Raw genomic sequence first — 17,765 nt, forward strand, 5'->3', positions numbered from 1 at the left:
CCGGCAGTAGACACTAGACAACTCTTACAGATAGTACACACAGAAAATACACAATTACAAAAGACTAAAATTAGTCTAATAGAAATTACATAAAATTTCAGATTCGTGAAAAGTATCAATCAATTCCAAGGTGCACTGCAGGTCATAAAGAATTATAGCTGAAATAGTTTAGAAAAAATAATTTATCTGAAAGGTTAGAAAAGATGTTGAAAAGCAAAGAAAATATTTTACAGATGTGTTTGGATTACTATATTTCATTTCACTAAGTTTCTCAAAGTTTCAAAACTTCTAAAGAATATTATGTTATCACAGGATGAGAGGGAAAGTCCCCTTGCGAATTAACTAGAAGGTAGAAAATCAAAACCAAAGAAATAAATAACTTTCATTATGGGGTGGGGTTCCTATTGGAGTCTCACAGGGACCTGCACTGAGGTTGTTTTTTAAACATTCAGAAACTATCTGGAAAAGGAGGTGAGTGAGGAGACAACAAAGTTTGCAAAATGATTCCATGAAGTAAAAAATTAAATTGACTGTGAAAAACTGCAGGATAGCAGGACACTTTAGCATCTGCGTGATAAAAGACCGGCTGAATTCAATGATAATAAACATTAAGTCATTCCAGTGAGCTCCAAAATAGGGCTTTCCATTAGAAGTTATTACTTGGGAAGGAAATCTTGGAATCATTGCAGATGGCTATTAGGTTACGTTTTGCACATCCACTCAAAGTTCACCAGGAGTCAAAAGACAATTAGAATGATAGGGACAATTAGGAATGGACAAAGAGCATTACAGAAAACATGGTTCTTCCACTGGATAATCCTTAGTGCATCCAGACTTTGAGTAGTGCTTGCATCTCATCAAAAGACTATCAAATAGCACACACAGATGGGGCAATAAGTGCAACAAAGGTATGGAACACCTTTTGTAGGAGGAGAGGCCAAAGTGTCTAGAACTCTTGAGTTTCAAGATGATCTAATTAAAGTGAGATATAATAGAAACTTGTAAAAGCATAACAACATTGAGAATAGGACAAGATAATAATTGTTCACTTGTTCATTGTGATACACAAGACTAGGGCATGAGGTGAAATTATCAGGGAGGCATTTGCAAACAAATTAAGATATGCATTTTTTTCTCCTATTGCATGACTAAACCATGAAACCCACTTCTACAGTGACACTGAAGATACATCACTCAAGATACATTTTACAGAAACCCACGGGGGAAAAAATCTCATCAAAGACTATGAAAAGTCTCTTTTCTGTTCTTATACTCTGTTCTTAAACATTTAATGCTGGCTAGAAGACCATTCTCAACTTTGCTTTTAGGTATCAATTCATCTAGTTGTTCTTACATTCATGCATGATATAGAACCAAAAATAAGACTTGTACTACAAAACTTTTGCAAAAGCAGATTTCAAAATATTTTGCAGGGGATAACGTGGGAATGTTATTACAAGCGAACAGAAGTATCAGCAGTAAGTGATGATATTTCATATAAATCGGAGATGCTTCATCTAAGGTCATAGTGAAGAAAAACAGGAACAAGAACTAACTTCCTGCCCTCAGTCTCCTGATTTTCCACTGTAAGTTTCTCCTTCTATAGCCAAAAGAAAGATGCTAAAGACTTGAAATTAGAATCATAGAGTATCCTGAGTTAAAGGGACCTTCAAGAATTACTAAGTCAACTCCTGATCCTGCACAGCACCATCCCCAAGAGTTACACCGTGTGCCCAAGAGCATTGTCCAAGCACTTCTTGTACTCTGTCAGGCTTGGTGCTTGGCCTGGGGAGCCTGCTCCAGTGCCCAGCCACCCTGTGGGTGAAAGAACTTTTCCTAATATCCAACCTAAACCTCCCCTGACACAACTTCGGGCCATTCCCTTGGGTCCTGTGGGCACCACAGAGAAGAGACTGGTGGTTGTAGACCACCTCAGTCTCTTCCTCTCCAGGCTGAACAAGTGGCCTCAGGCCTTGTAGGCTTCCCCTCAAGGCCCTTCACCACCTTTATAGCCCTCCTCTGGACACTTTCCAATAGCTTTGTATTTTCCTCATTTTGCAGCACCCAGAAGGAGTCTGACCTTCAGCTAGCAACTTGTAGGTAAGTTTACAAAGAACAGAGAGCCACAGTATCCACCACTGTAATCACCGTTTCTTGTTATTTGTCAGAGGCACAGTCAGGATTGCAGCCATCTCCTCTGACCTCCATGAGCATGCTCAATTCAAGCTTTCAGAACATTTTGGGATTAGAACTGAATACACCTCTGAGCCACGTTTTTAGAGCAGCAATCTAAAAAGTGTTTGGGGCAAATACAGCTGAATCACCATATCACATTTCCTCTATGCTAAGCAGTAGCACTTAAATTCTAAGCACCAGAAATACCTACTGTCACTGCACTGACACTCTAAAAAAACACCTATGTGCTTATCATTAAAAATACAGAGTGTTTGTGGGCAATCCATCATAAAAAATTATTTCTGATTGCAGAAACATGAAAATTCCTGAGTGCAAAGATAAATTTTACCATAGCAAGATGTGTTTCTCCCCAATTCACAGGCCAAGGAGTCTATGATGCCCACACCTTCCTTTCAGATGTGAAGTCTGCTCTCCACAAGCTCAGCCTATTTCTACATATCAGGACAGAAAGGAGTAAGAAAAACATCTTGTAATACTTCTCTCTTCTGGAGTATAAACACAACAGGGTTGCATATGAATGATCTTGAGATTTTCTTCCCTAAGATTTTTTCATGATGTCATCCAGATACTACCTTTCTGTAAGTGTATTTATCTTCTTCCACCATCTTCATCCATGGTTCCAGCAGGACAGTGAGAATATGTTCTTCTGCTGGGTCAAAAAGGTCCTCAAAAGCTGGGTCAATTTTCTGATAAATCCTATTTTTCTTATTCTGATTAAGTCCAGTGTCCATACTGGCAGATGGAGCAATGTAAGTTGCATAAAGGAACTACAATAAAACAGAAGAAAACTGTATCTTAGCCATCATACATTTCAATGGTCACAGACCACTGAAGGAGAGAATTAATGCATATTTGTCCCCCACTGCCCTGCTGTATGCTCGGAACTAGGATCAGTCCGAAATTCAGTTACTGATGTAATGAATCCCCCTGCCATTTTTACTCTTACTCATTAAAATGGTTAATGCAATTTTCACTTGGTTCTATTTGGCTGATACGTAGATTCAGATAACCAATTATTACACCAACTGAACTTCTCTTGAAGTCACAATGTTGTTTTGCAGAATATGTGCTGGGCCAATTAATGAAAGTATCTTACTTCTTCTAAGAGATGTAATTTGTAAATTTGAGGTTAAAATTAATGAAAAATGATACTATTTCATTCTGTGTGGAAGTTCTCTTTGATAGTTTTTTGACAATGGTGAAACTCTTATTACTGTACAGGATCCATGCAGAAGATAACACTGCACAGGTAAGGTCTAAGCCCTTACCAAACCAAGAATCACAACATGCCTCTTTTCTGAAGCACCAAGTTTGCCATTCATATGTACAAGGAGCAGAAAACTGAACCTGGAGGATATTTCCTTCTCCCTAACAGCTCATCCTTGAAGCACAGAGTAATTTTTTTTTTTAATACAATCCCTTATGTAAAACTCTTGTTTTCTAAATTTTTTGTTAATGATGCTATGAAAATGAACATAGAAAACTCAGAGTAAAACAGTTTTTTCCCCAGGTATATCTCTTGGAAGAGGATATTCCATAATAGCTTTCTAAAACTTCATGATTCTGACTTCAGCTAGAAACTCAAGTAAAAAAAGATGCTGCCAAAATATATTTCATATAATTATAAATATTTTATCATCTTCATATTGTGAAAGTCTAACTATATTTCAAAGATACAGTCAGGGACCAGATTAGCAGCAAAAATCAGATTTTTTCTCTAGGATAGCACTGACAAGTCCATTTTCACTATTTATTATCACACAGGTTTGACAATGAAGAATTTAGAATTCTTATAATTCTCATTTTCCCTATTTTGCTAAAATCCAGCTGTAAAGCAATAGAAGAGAAGAAAATAATATGTTTACTCTGTGTTCAAGCAGTAATAAAACACTGGTGTGCTTAGATTTCAAGCACAAGGAGAGAATGTTGGAGTACATTAAATAACTATGTTTCTGTTTGTTTTAAATTAAATGTTGATTTATTAGACTCTCTCTGTCAAATAGCAACAGTAATAGAGTATATCCCCATTATTTTGGATCTTTACAATTTGAAACAAACCCTTTAGATTCTCCTGGTGTTAGGTCACAGAGGAATACAGGGCTACAATGGCTGACATCCATCCCCCAGTTAGCTCTTGTTATGATTACTGTATTTATTGTGTATGCAGGATTTATGCAAAATAATGGTTTGTGCCTACTGTTATCAGTGCAGTAACAATATGCAGGTGCAAGGTGTAAGAGAAATAGAACATCCATAGGAAGAGCCTTACCCAAAAGCTAGACCACATTTATCCAAAATTAAACCCCTCTCAGTAGATCCCTAAGTACATTTAAATTTAACAGCTTTAATTAGATTCACAGTGATTTCAAAAGTTGAAAGTTACTTTGAAGAGCTCTAACACTAGGAAAGTTTCAGTTAAATCATGTTAAGTCAGATCCAAAACATTTAATGTATAAATTTAGCCAAATTAGAAGGGCAAGGTCCAATGATATCAAGATGTGGTATCTTTAAATTAGCATATTTAAAAAGGGGTTAACCATTTCAGCTGTCATTAGGACTACATTGCTCTACCTGTTACAACTTACCACACAAGGGATCTGTAAATTAGTAAAAAGCTTCAAAAATATGTCCTCAATATTTCAGCACAAATTAACCTGGTTCCTTAAGTAAGTGACCATTTGAGCATAGTTTTAAGAATAAAATAAAAACAAACACACCACTTTTCTTGGCTGGAATTCCCTTCCCTTATGATTTTTTTAAATTGAGTATATTTGATACTCTTCTTTAGAGATGGCAAAAAATATCAGCCTACCAAGTCAGAAATTGTCCAGACTAGGAAGTGTTGACCAAAAGCTACTGACAATCTGCTCGCACAATCACTGTTGTAATATATTGCCACATTAGGAACTGTCTTTGTAGGCTGCTCTACCTGCAGAGCTGCTTCCAGTTCTTTATAATTTCACATACAAAACCAGAAAATAATAAGGACAGATCTTTGTCTCCAGATCCAATAGTTAGGGCTGGCAATACACATGAAGCAAAAATTTAGAGGTGGTTAAGCTAGCTAGAGGAATGCACTTTTCCAAACTCAACCGGATGCTCAGTGGTGTAATCATTATGGCCTCTTAATTTGAAGGATGCACATTTACAGTGTCAGAGAATTAGCATATTTTTATTTAAATTCTCGTAAGAATCCATTGCAATGGTATTTGACCAAGTAAGTGAATACATGCACTTGCAGCTGGCAGAGAAATGAGTAGTAGCTTTCATCCCTCTGTCCCTTGCATCAGAGTTGAAGTGCATCTGTATATCTGCACAGATTCAATTGCAAGGACTGCAGGAAAAACAACTGAGAAGAATTCTAGACATGACAAAAAAGAAGAAAAGTGTCTGTTCACAACCTTTACTGGACAATGCAGTTTGAAAGATACATTTTATAAAAAGTAATAATCATAGCCTCTTTTTATTCCCATGTCATGGAATTCCTGCGGTTTTCTCATTCTCAGTGGAATATTGAAACCGTTATATTGGTCAATCTCCTAAGGGATGAACAGGAAAAATTACATAAAATGAACTTACAGGTTAACAAATTCATATAAAAATCTGAAGCATATTAAGTGCATATCAAACCTTGTTGATTCAGTTTTTCTTCCTACTGAAAAACACAAGATATTTTCTAAGTGCCAGCTATAAATGCACCTATAAATGTAAATATGTGATGGATGGAACCCAAAACCTTATCTGGAAATTTGGTCAGTTTGCATATTGGAATTACAATTGCACAAACATGATTATACAAAATGCTTAGAAAATTCAGATTAAGACTTTGGCCTCATTTTATGACTTTCCAAATCAGGGATTGTACAGGCCTTGGGTTCTGGTGTGAATTCATCCCCAGATGAGAAGGCTTTGATAAGCAATTTCAGAATGACTGGAGTGAAGCAAGAAATGTGAGAAAGATTTAAGTCCAAATGCTTTGTACTGCTGCCCAAAGGAATGGATATTGCTCTGATCTAAATGAGGGCCTTGTGCAGCTGCTTGGCAGCATCATATGATGGAAGCATGCAATGCACTGGCTGGTGTTAAACAGGGAGGCTAAACTGCCTTAACCTCCATCATCACTTCCCACTAACATAAATCTTATATCTGACCCTAAAAGTCCACAGCAAGGAAGACTCCCTTTATCTAAATTGATTCTAGCATTAAAACATTGTATTTCTCACAATTGTATTAAGTTTTATAATTCTAAATAACTTTTTTAAAAATTAAGCCCCAACATTTTATGTTTCTTTATCGGTTTTATTTTCAAAATTTTTTACACTAGTCTGCATATATTTACAGTGAATGCAGTGAATAACTGTGTATGTTCCTCTATGATTACCAATACTTGTCATTATTCTTATCCATCAGATTTCAACTGTAGTTTCTTTCCACAGGTGAATGCATATATACCTTGGAAAGCATTTTATTACTCTATCATAAAGCTGAGATAGCAATGCTTAACAAATGAAACAATGAGTAGCAGATACACAGCAATCAAGGTTTGTTCTTGTTTCTAACAGGAAGGAGGCAGCACACATATGGAACACTCTGTCTCTACATGTCTCTTTCTGTAATAAATAGTAAAATATATATGACAATATGTCCTGTGAATCTGATTCACATTCTCTCAGGAGTCTTTGGAGTGACTGTCTTCTTGTGCCAAAGGTGAGTGCAGAATTTGGGAAGGCATCCCTTCTGTAAGCAGACTGTAGATTGGTTGCAGCTTGACTCTTTACAGTGTTCCAATGAAAACAAGTATAATTTTTCTGCAGCCTTAAAAGGCAAGCTTGAGAATGATACCAAATGTTACAGCACATGTGTTGATTTGTTATGTTACATTTCAGCTGTTAGTTATGCTAATGGAACAGTTTCACATATTTAGTTTTGATGTATTTACTTTCATGGCTATGTGTATGTACTGTCTGCAATTGCCTGGTAACACTGATTGTACGATGTTCTGCTGTCACCACCAGGCCAGCACTGGAAATAAGATTAGTAAAAAAGACCTGGGCCTTAAATTTTTAGCCATGCAACCACTACAAAAAGAATGTAAACTGGTGTGAAATGAAACGAAAATGAAAACCATCAGAGACTATAAGGTAAGCTTTGGCCTGTAATAAAGCACATAGGAAAATGGTGACACAGAATAGATATAGTCAGCTTGTGCATCTGCTGTGAGGAGGTCCCCAGCCACACACAGGCATGGAGAGATGCAGGAGACAGACTTAAGGGGACATTCAGTTGCCCACAGCCTGAGTCCATAAAAAGAGCTGGAGGGGAAAAGAACTAAACAGGGTAACAGTTCCATTTACCCAGTATGAGACAGGAGAGGGAGGAATCCATGCCTTGGCCTCTGCTTGGAGTTTCTGTACAAATAAAACTGATTCAGATAAGAATTCTGGATAAATATACAAACATCTATTATTTTCCCAGTAAAACCTCCAGGAAAAAAAAGAAGACAAATTCAAGGATGTCCAGATGCTCAGGAACATGTAATATATACAGATTACTCTCACCTGCCCTCTACAGATATTTGTTCCAATGATATGTGAAGTAGTTTTGCTCTATTACAGTATATATTGAAATATGTGGAAAGGATATACTCCTACAAAAGGTTTAGAGAGGAAAATCAGACCACAGTTTGACAAAGTGATTTTAAAAGTTTCTCATAGTTCTTCTAATTATATCACACTATTGCAGTTTCTTTCCCTGATGGAATCAATCTACTCTGCCTTCAGCACCACTGTGCTGAAGCACCACTGTGGGCTAAGTGCATGCTCAATTAAAATACTCTTTTATAGGAAATATCAGTTCCACTTAACATTAAGTGAGGGTCTAAAGATCTATTCAGGGGATGATAACCATAGTAAAGATAATAATGATGACCTGACAATCATCAGGGCTAACAAAGATCAATTTTCATTATTGAGGTCATTATCTGAGATCTGCACTGTGGCAAGCACGCACTATGAGATATGCAATTCTAACCCACACAGGAGATGGAAGGAAAGGTACAGCACAATTAGTTGGTTTAGAAAAAATACTATGTCTGATGTTAACACTAAGCAGACAGTTTCCAAATATGACTCAGTGTAGCAAAGGGGAGTTTAGGTAAACTGAGTATAACAGATAAAACTGGGAACAGGCTGCAGAGCCTGGAAATCAAACTATGCATGTTTAACGTTTGAATCAAGAAATTCCATGGAAACTATCCAAAGAGCTTCTTTTACTGCCCACAACACAGATTTACTTTGGTGTGGGTTGTCAAGTTCTGGAAACTTTTCTATTTTCTATCTTCTTTTCAGTCTTTATACAGAACAAATGCATTTGTGAAGGGAATGAATAAATGTATTTTTGAAAGAAAACCACATTTTTTACAACTTACTTGAGCTTGCTGGCGTATTTGAAAAGGCTGAAGGGTTTCTTGGTAAAAAAGCTGATGATAAGCCTGTAGGTCGAACCAAAAGTACACACAGTTCTTCCACAACTGGAGATGAAAAATATTGTAGGTTATTGCTACCCAAATATCACAGTTTTATAAAAAAATTACTTTCCAATGCAAGTAATTATTTAGCTTCTTGGGGTCACCATAAATCAAGCTCAATTTAACATGGATTTAATCTTCTGTTGCATACTGGCAGAAGAACAACACATTTTATAGCATCATCACAGTGATATTCTATCTTTTATTGTATCCTTTATGCATAATTGGCCATTAAAATCATTAACACTGTAGTTTAAGATTTGAAGAGCAACCACATTTCAGTGGCATAAAGCCAGTGCTAAAGAAGAGATGGTGATAATGGACATGCAGAGTTTGTGCTATGGCAAAATAGCATTTTGCAACAAAAAAACAAAATCATTAAATACTGAAATACTGTGTACTTGACATATTGTACTGGGATTAGCATTACATTTTTATTACATGCATTTCTGGGACCCACAGTCTTGGCCTCATTTCATAAATTCAACCAAAGACCAAAAGATCTTTCAGAAGAAGTCTAGATCATTCCCCAAGTCCTCCATTCATTTTAATCATGTGTTTACGGGGTTTAGACCTTAAAAATACCCTGAAATCCCCATCATGAACCAATGAAGTATGCATTCCAAAAAGGTAGGGGTAGGGAACTTTCTTCCACAAACTATAGCCTTCCAGACCTAGAACATGAGTGAAATAGGCTTCACAGATGAAGAAAAAACTTTGAGCAAATAATTTTGAAAGGAGCCTGGCAACTGGAAAAGCTAGAGACACATGGGTGGTTGCATATCTTCCAAGGAAAAATAAGTTTCTTTCATTTAGATTTCTTTCTATACACATTTAATATTTTTAGCTGCAGGTATTTAGCTTTGGAAATATTGGATCTTGCCTTCTAGAAGCCAGAGGCATTTCTAGCTACTGCTGCTGGATTCTGGCTTGGGCTAGTGGTGAGACAGATGTCCATCTTGATTGCATTCAAACCTCCCCTAAAGATTCAATTTTTCTGCAAAGCCAATAAACACTAACTCAATATTCATAAATTGTTCCAAATCAATCCTCAATTTACACCCAGCAATGAATGATAGATCTGCTGAATACATAGAAGAAATACTGTTATTTCTCAGAAATATAAGGAGATTCATGGAAGCATAAGAGCAATTTAAAAATATTGGTGATTTTGGACATCCAAAAAGTAAGACGAAATCAGATTATCAGGAGTAATAACACAGCAGATTTCCCATACTTTTAAAAATTTATTTTGTGGGTAAGATCTTATTCTTTTCTGCCAAGTTAAAGGTTAACTTTTAAAAATTATTAGCCTTTTTTTTTTTATCCCTGATGGTACAATAAGAATTCCAATAGGTTTGAGACAGTAAGAATCTGACAGCTTGGTTAAGACCTGTCATTAGTTTGCATATATACATGAACAGTTTATTGTTGTTGAAGGATTGAAGTCTCACAAGTAATAATTCATCCAGTCATCAATCTTTCTTTCTTCATTTCTTTTTTTTTTTTTTTTAGTCTGGCTGCCCTCTATAACTTGGCATTCAGTCAATGTGGACTAAATTATCACAGAGTAGGAAAATATTCATACCTTATTCCCTGACTTCTCACAGAATTGTGTGAAGTAGTAGCCTGCTCTGTTCTCCAAATAAAGAGACTGCAGCATGCTTTCAATTTCTGATCCCCTGAAGACAACACTACCAGCAACACTTTTTCCCTGGACAAATAAAACATAGTTACACAGCAAGGAATAACAGGCTTTCATTATTTTCAAATGTCACTACATTGCAATGGAGGGCCAAGAAGCATGTTCAATTAGTATCTTCATCCCAAGGAAGTAGACTCCATTTTCTACTACATATGCAATTGATCATAGCCCTCCACACCATTTTCCCACTAAATATTCACATCCAATGGAATAAATCTGATGACTGAAGACATGCAGAGAAGCTAAGTGATCGTAGCATCCCTTAGGTGGTTCCTCAATACTTAAAACAGAAAAATGAACCTGGCCTTAATTCTGTCATTATGTGTTTAGCTCTGGGGAATTCCAGCGATACTCAATGACATCAGTTAGCTGTCAAGGATTGTCTCAGCTCAGGCTACTGTGTTTTGCATTAAGAGAAGTTAGGAGGTGGTTATTTGATCAAGATTCAAAACATTTAACTGTTATGGAACAAAAGATACATCTTCTGGGGTTACACTACTGACATGAGCAACAAAATCATGAGCAATTGAGCGAGCTGGAAATCCATGCTCATTACCACAGCTAGCTCCTAGAGCATTTGAGGAAGAATACATCCATTTTGTCAATGCTCACAGAGAAGCCAGAAGAGGTTTCTGTAAGTAAATTAGCTTCTGATGATCACAAGAGAGAAATTATGGCTGATTTGCTGTCTCTGATAGCAGAAGTGGAAGCAGATGAGTGTGGTGGCTGGCAATCAGCTTGTCTCCAACTAGTAACAAGGACGGAGAAGGGGAGGAGGAAACTAGACTTTTGAAGCAGAGTAGGAAGATCTCCCTCCCCAGTATGAAGTTAAACTATGAATCCTGCATTCCCCTTCACATTGTATTTGTGATGGCAAATTGTGAGGTCTTGACTGTAGGTTCCAGCCTAACCAGTGTAAATATATGATATTTTCTTCTGTCAGTAAGAGGAAAATTGCATACAATGTAAAAACTAATAGTTCATGGTGTGAACTTTTGCTGAATATACATTCCTAACTGCAAATATCCTATGATTGCAAAGACTAACCTTTTTTTAACTGTCAAAAACAACCAAGTAAAATGATTGCAGTGAAGTAATAAATAAAGTGTGATTTTGAAGTGCAAAATCAAACAAGAATGTGCTCAAGTGCTCAGCAAACCCATGCACATGTGAGTGGGCCCAGATTTCTTAACTTTTTTCCCTTCAGTCATAAGACTATGGGTATCAATACCTCCATGAAAGAGCAGGCTGTTTTGAGACCATTCCACAAACAAGAAAGGTTTTGGATATATTTCAGATTGCCAGATGTTGACATCTCATATGTTTGATTTGTCAGCATTTTAACAGTTATTGAGAAAAGGCTAATCTGTGCAGCCTGTCCCTCCTGAGGTTTGCTTGACTGAAGACCTGCTTAGCAGGCAATAATTCAACAAAGAAAAGAATGAAGTACACAAGCAATAAAGAGGGAGTGTACAAACAAATAATTTTCCTCTATGAATGTTATAATTTTAATGACTTTCTAAGGCAGATTCAGTTTTCACTAAAAGTAAGTCTAATATACTTTCCTAGGCAATGATTCCACTGAAGCATTTATCCAGAGAGTTTTCCATCATAGCCTACTGAACACATTGTCGCTACGGAGAAGATCAACACTTTCTAGTGAAAAAAACCTCTGTGTTTGCCATGATTTCCTATCCAATAGGTGACAGATACAACAGAAAAAATGCTGACATTCTAGTGATACCTCTGCATAAAGCATTGACATTCATAAAATTAAACCAAGTTCTCGCCATTATTGACTACTTCATACTGCAGAATAAAGTGTTTTAACCCATTATTCAAGACAACTAATCTTTTCAAGCCATACTCACGTGGAGAAGCTCAGCATAGGTGTACTTTCTATGACCCTGGTATTCTGAGTCTTTGGTCCCATCCAGAGCTAAGCTATGAATCATGTGCATGCCCGCTGACATTGGCCTGGATCACAAACAAAAAAAATTTTCAATATATATTTAAGAAAAATCTAGGGCTGCTTATAGAATAAATAAATAAGAAGGGGGGAAAAACTGGTGTAATGATATAGTGAATAGTAGAGGGAAAAATACAGAGAGTTTGAATTTTAATAAAAAAAATGTAGAATACCTTTTTCATATTGCCCTGTGGAAATCATTGCCACAGCACAATTCTGAGGGTTAGCATTTGAGACCAGTTAAAAGAATATGAATGTGTAGAATATCGACTATTATATAAGAGAAAACACTTGTATTTGGGGAAATAAATTTTTTGTATTGAGGCTTAAACAAGAGAGAAACTGATCAGCCAGGGAGGAATTCTCCATGCAAATTTGTACCATAACTGTACTTCACTAAGCAGATAATTGTATTATAGAAAAGTATTAATGAAAACAGTAGAATCTCAAATACTTTCACAAATATTTGAGGTATATTGCTGCGCAGAAAGATAAACAAGGGACTTTAGTACTTACCACATTCTACTACCAGAAGTATCATCCCTTTGTAGAATCTGACTCCCTATGAGATTAGGTGGCAATCTTGATGATCTCTTCAAAGAGAAATTTGGTTTAGCTAGTTTTAATAAAGTTGTTGGTGAGTTTGTTCTACTTTTGTAAAAGACATTACAGAAAAACAAGGAAGGTGGATTATTCTTCCAGCTTTGTGTTTTCTTAATGTGTTCTCATTGACTGGTCAGAAACAGTCAAGGGTTTCCAGGAGTATTCTTCCTTGTCAATCTCAATATGTAAAATGGCAAGTTACAAAAATTTCTGAATATTTTTCAAGAATTTTCAGCATACCTTAATAACCACTACATCTTAGAAAATGCATTTTTAACAGGTGGAAATATGCTACAAGCACATTGTAGAGAACTACAGAGGATGTCAGGTGAAGAGCATGTGAACATACTTTGCGAAACTTTACGATTATCTTAAGTCAGCTCACTGTAAGATACATACAATCACTCAGACTGGGAAAGAAAGAGGTCATTCATTCTGCCACACCATCATTTATTATTTTGAACAAAATCATGCTCTGACCTTTTGGAGATGCCACTTGCATTCAGAGTGCCCTCAGAAATTCACCCAGAGCTGCTGCTTTTTCTAAGCTCTTGCAAGCACAGTGTAATTAGAAGATTCAAAAGTCCAAAGTAATCATAGGAAAAAAAATATAAGAGCAAGAAACGGGCCATCTAGTAACTCTGTGATGTTCATGGCACCAGGTCCTAATTTGTGTCAAATTCAACAGGGACTGGAAAACTTGCAGTTAGTCCTGGCTCATTAGCACACCTTGTGAACTGGTCACTGTAAGACACAGGTGCTTCTTGCTCCCATTTCTGCCATGACCAACAGGAACATAGCTTCTGAATCCAGTTTATTCTAAATAGGAAATCTGTCCCACTGTTTTCATCCATTATCTCCACAAATCAGATTTCATAGGAAGTGACTGTAGCTCCAACCTATCCAACCTAAAGTAACAGAGGTGTGTGCTGACAAATCTGTGGCATAGCCTATACAGTTCTTGATACTGGAACCACAGTTTCAATCCACATTCTCCAAGTACCATGTATCCTGAGGCTTAACACTGTACTGATGAAAACCTGTCAGTTTTATTGCAGTTACTTCTCACACTCAGGCTTTCAAGGAAGAAAAGAGACAAAACTGAACTGGCCACCTGAAAACTACATACTGTGAAAAGGTCTGTAAAGGTCTGTTGAGTTGCTCACAGCCCTCTGTGGAAAGCAAAAAACCATGTGTAGCTGATTGAAGTGCTGTAGTGATAGAAAATAAGCAGAACTCTGCCATTTTTACAGACATGAGGAACAGATCCAGGTTAACCACAGTGAAGTTGTAAGAATTATTCTGGATTAAGACAAGGCTGAGTGATGAAGCTGCATTGCTAGAGACTTCATTTTGCAGCTCTGAGAACTACCAGCTAAAATATTTATCCAAAGGACTTAGGAAATAGTCAAAGTGTAACTGAGAAGATAATTTGACTGAGTTTATAGCACCTTTTTGTATGAAGTATAATGAAATTTTATTGCATTTTTATATGTAACCATCTTCAATATACCAGCTTGCTAAATGTTTCCTAAAAGACCTTGTTCTTGTTCCATTGAATTAAAGGAGTTTTGTCATTATTTTTGACAGGAAAAAGCTTTGTTTTCCAATGTTGTGATCCTACTTACCTGAAGAAGGGAAGGTGGTATGTCAGACTTTTGGGTCAATGGCAACAATGATACTATTTGTGGGAAAGGATCAATGTCCACTCTTGGTCTCTCTTGACATGTGTGCCAGAACTTCAGTTTTGCACTGGCAGCATCTATTGCTGTTGAATGAGTGACACAAAATCTGGGACCCCTAGGGAGAAAACAGCTAATAAGTAGAACTTTCCAAAGTAATGAAACACGGGGCTATTTAGCTTCATTTTTTTTTTCCAGTTATGTTGTTTACTGTACCAAGATATGGTGCTATATGCATCTAGGATTAAAAATCAGTCAGTGTCAAAGGTATGTTTAGGCACTGCATGCTTCCAAATCTAAAACCAAACTACACATAAGTAAACTTAGTTTGGAAATTCTGCACCATTACAAACAGTTGCCCTTCTATCAGTCTGCAGGAAGATATACCCCATCCATCCTACAGCAGACCATAGGAAAGGATTGGAGGCCAGGACAGAGACCACAAGTCATGTGAGGATCCACAATTCCAGGTTTATGCCTGGAATTTGATTAATGCCCTTGGGGAGGAGAGAACACCTTCAAAAATTTAGCCCATATTTTGGAAATAGGTTAGAATTTATATCCTCACTTAGCTGTTAATATGTAAAAGCCATTTTGTATGACAGGCATTGAACAGTAAAGTCTCAGGCTTAAATCCCATGAAGGCATATACACAGAGCATCCTCAGAACTTGGGAAGGGTAGTATGGGGAACAGGTTAGGACAGAATTAACCTCCTTTGCCTGGAGGACCTTCCCTGTCCTGCAGACTAAACTTTAATTGAACATTACCCAAGGCAGAGATCCACAAAGTACCTCAGATTCTCTGGTAGAAAAATGACAAGGGCTCATTAAGGCAGATCTACCAGGCTTCTCAGCAGATTATAGTTTAGGCTCAGACAAAAATTAATGTGCTAGTACTTACAGTGACATTGCTTCTAATAATTGCAATGGGATAAGTGACATTAAATAAGAGGTTTATTAAAGAAAATGGATGTTTATTAAACAATAGAATTTTATTTCATATCCATTTTTTCGTACCAGTAAAGAAGAAGTGGTTTCACTACTTCAGGCTGAATCTGTCTTAAATGCATTATATTCCACTGATCTCCATGCAGTAGCTCAAGTCTGAGCAAGACTTCTGAACTGAGGAAATAGTCTCCACTGCTCAGCAGGTACAGTTTTTTCATCTTACTGAGTTGCCTGCAGTCAAAAAAAAGTCACATAAGCATGTATCAAATGCTGTGCAGAACTGACTGTTTTATCCTATTGGTTAACAGTTTATCCTATTGCTTAAACTGCTGCCATGCAACATGTTTTTAATGGCAAGTGGCAGAAGCCAAAATATTTTTTCCACAAATTAGAGACAGGTTCTGTATAAGACAAAATGTATAGTGCTGTAGAATAGACTATCTGAATCCTGCAGGATCTTTCATTAAAGGAGTTTATCGTACTGATGTACTACTTGTGAATTTAATTTCTTCTATTCTTTAGTTTTTCCCTGTTGTTATCTGTTTTCCAAATCTCTTTCTAACACAGCCTTAATAATATGATTCTGACTTCATGTAAGCCTTGCAAACATAAGTCAGCAAAAAGAGTTTTATCAGCTTCAGCAGAGTCATTCAAAACCTTGTCAGGACACACATTTAATTGTCTGTTTATTCAGACATTACAATGTACTCTGAAATCTCAAAACCTGCATCGATCTATCTAGGTTACAAGTATTAAAACAATGGGAGTAACTGTTAAATAATGGGAAGTACCTTTGTTGCCTTGTAGTGTTCTTAAGAGCCTTTAGTCTTTCAATATCCATCCAGAGCCACCAGTACCTCTCCCCAAGTGTTCCTTTAATGAACTTCTTGAATCTTTCAAACTCATGTCGGTTGCCAGTGTCGTACGTCCCGTGACTAATACACCAGGCAGCCCTGCTGTCTGGCCCAACACTTTCAGAACTTGGACTTAAGCTTCCTTGTTTTCTGACACCTTCCTTGGAGTCCAAGGCTGTAAGTGGAGAAGAACTTTGGTTAAAGAGTGATTGTAGTACCATGAGCAATTCATTATTTGCTAACCTGTGTATAAACACTTCAGGCTGTTTTGTGGAACTCCACATTACTTTCAATGTCAGCAGGTGGCTGGAGGGTCAGCTCTGAAATGGGTTCCTTCGTTGAAATTTGAGAGGATGCTGATGTGAATTCTTCTGCTGTCTGAAAAGTCGTGCTTCCCTGTTCATCTTCTTCTGCTGCTGCACTGTGCCATTTTGGGTCTAGATAAACTCTTGAATGTGTGTGGGAAGGAGCTTCAGCAATGGCCACAGAGCAGCCCTCCTCAGCCTTTCTGGATCTCTCACTGGTAACATCAGCTTTTGCAGATGCTGTCCCTGAAGGGGAAAGGAAACTTTCTTTGTGGCATTCCTTTCAACTTCCTCTGAAAATAAACCACATCTAACCAGTGCTGGCCGCTGTCACAGACAGACACTTGGATTAGGAATATGGCAGAGATTTCCTGTTCTGCAATTACATAATTTCCTAACTATATGTGGCAAAATGTGTTGATATTAACATAAAAATCACTATGATTTAAAATATTTTTTCTTAATTTTAACCTATTTCACTTGTTTTGACTTGACAGTGAAAAATCACAGCCTCTTAACAAAGGGCTGTGAAATTAAACATAGAGAATAATTTCTCAGGACCTGAGGTAATTAGGGAGAGAGATACATTTCTGAGAATGGAGAGAGAGCAAGTTCCTAACATACAAGCCGAGGCTCCTCTTCCTTGCTACTGTGTAAAAAGCAAGGCTGTGCAATGAGGTTTATGTCCATATGCGCATCTGTATGTTCTCCCCCAGAAACTCCGGAACTTGCCAAACAATTTCAAATAAATTTGAAGATAGACAGGATCCAAATGATTACATCTTACAAGATTCATAAAAATTGGCAGCCAGAAGATCTTTAAGTGCCCAACATAAATACCATAAGAAGATGCTGAAACACATCATATGCTATCAAATACCCAAAGAGTTCAGACAAGAAAGTCTTTCAAAATACATTAATGCCTCTCCCCCAGAAAAACTCAGAACAACTCAACTGAAACTTACCGATTTCTATG

General features: G+C 37.0%; 1 protein-coding gene across 8 annotated transcripts in view; it reads right to left on the reverse strand.

Annotated features, from left to right (window-relative positions):
- Positions 1-17,765, reverse strand: part of RGS22 (regulator of G protein signaling 22) — a 65,790-nt gene that overhangs the window by 28,658 nt on the left and 19,367 nt on the right. For all 8 annotated transcript variants that reach the window (XR_014953443.1, XR_014953442.1, XM_085573898.1 and 5 more), the window contains 9 exons: positions 16,772-17,035; positions 16,422-16,659; positions 15,700-15,861; positions 14,628-14,799; positions 12,913-12,989; positions 12,299-12,404; positions 10,311-10,436; positions 8,624-8,725; positions 2,769-2,963 (listed from right to left, as the gene is read on the reverse strand). Coding sequence is in view for 6 of the 8 variants with exons in the window: in XM_085573898.1 (XP_085430024.1) it covers positions 2,769-2,963; positions 8,624-8,725; positions 10,311-10,436; positions 12,299-12,404; positions 12,913-12,989; positions 14,628-14,799; positions 15,700-15,861; positions 16,422-16,659; positions 16,772-17,035 (1,442 nt within the window). In the remaining 2 variants the exon portion in view is untranslated. The remainder of the gene's footprint in view (positions 1-2,768; positions 2,964-8,623; positions 8,726-10,310; positions 10,437-12,298; positions 12,405-12,912; positions 12,990-14,627; positions 14,800-15,699; positions 15,862-16,421; positions 16,660-16,771; positions 17,036-17,765) is intronic.

This window comes from Lonchura striata, chromosome 2 (genome assembly GCF_050655825.1).
Source record: "Lonchura striata isolate lonStrDom1 chromosome 2, ASM5065582v1, whole genome shotgun sequence".
NCBI classification, from domain to species: Eukaryota; Metazoa; Chordata; class Aves; order Passeriformes; family Estrildidae; genus Lonchura; species Lonchura striata.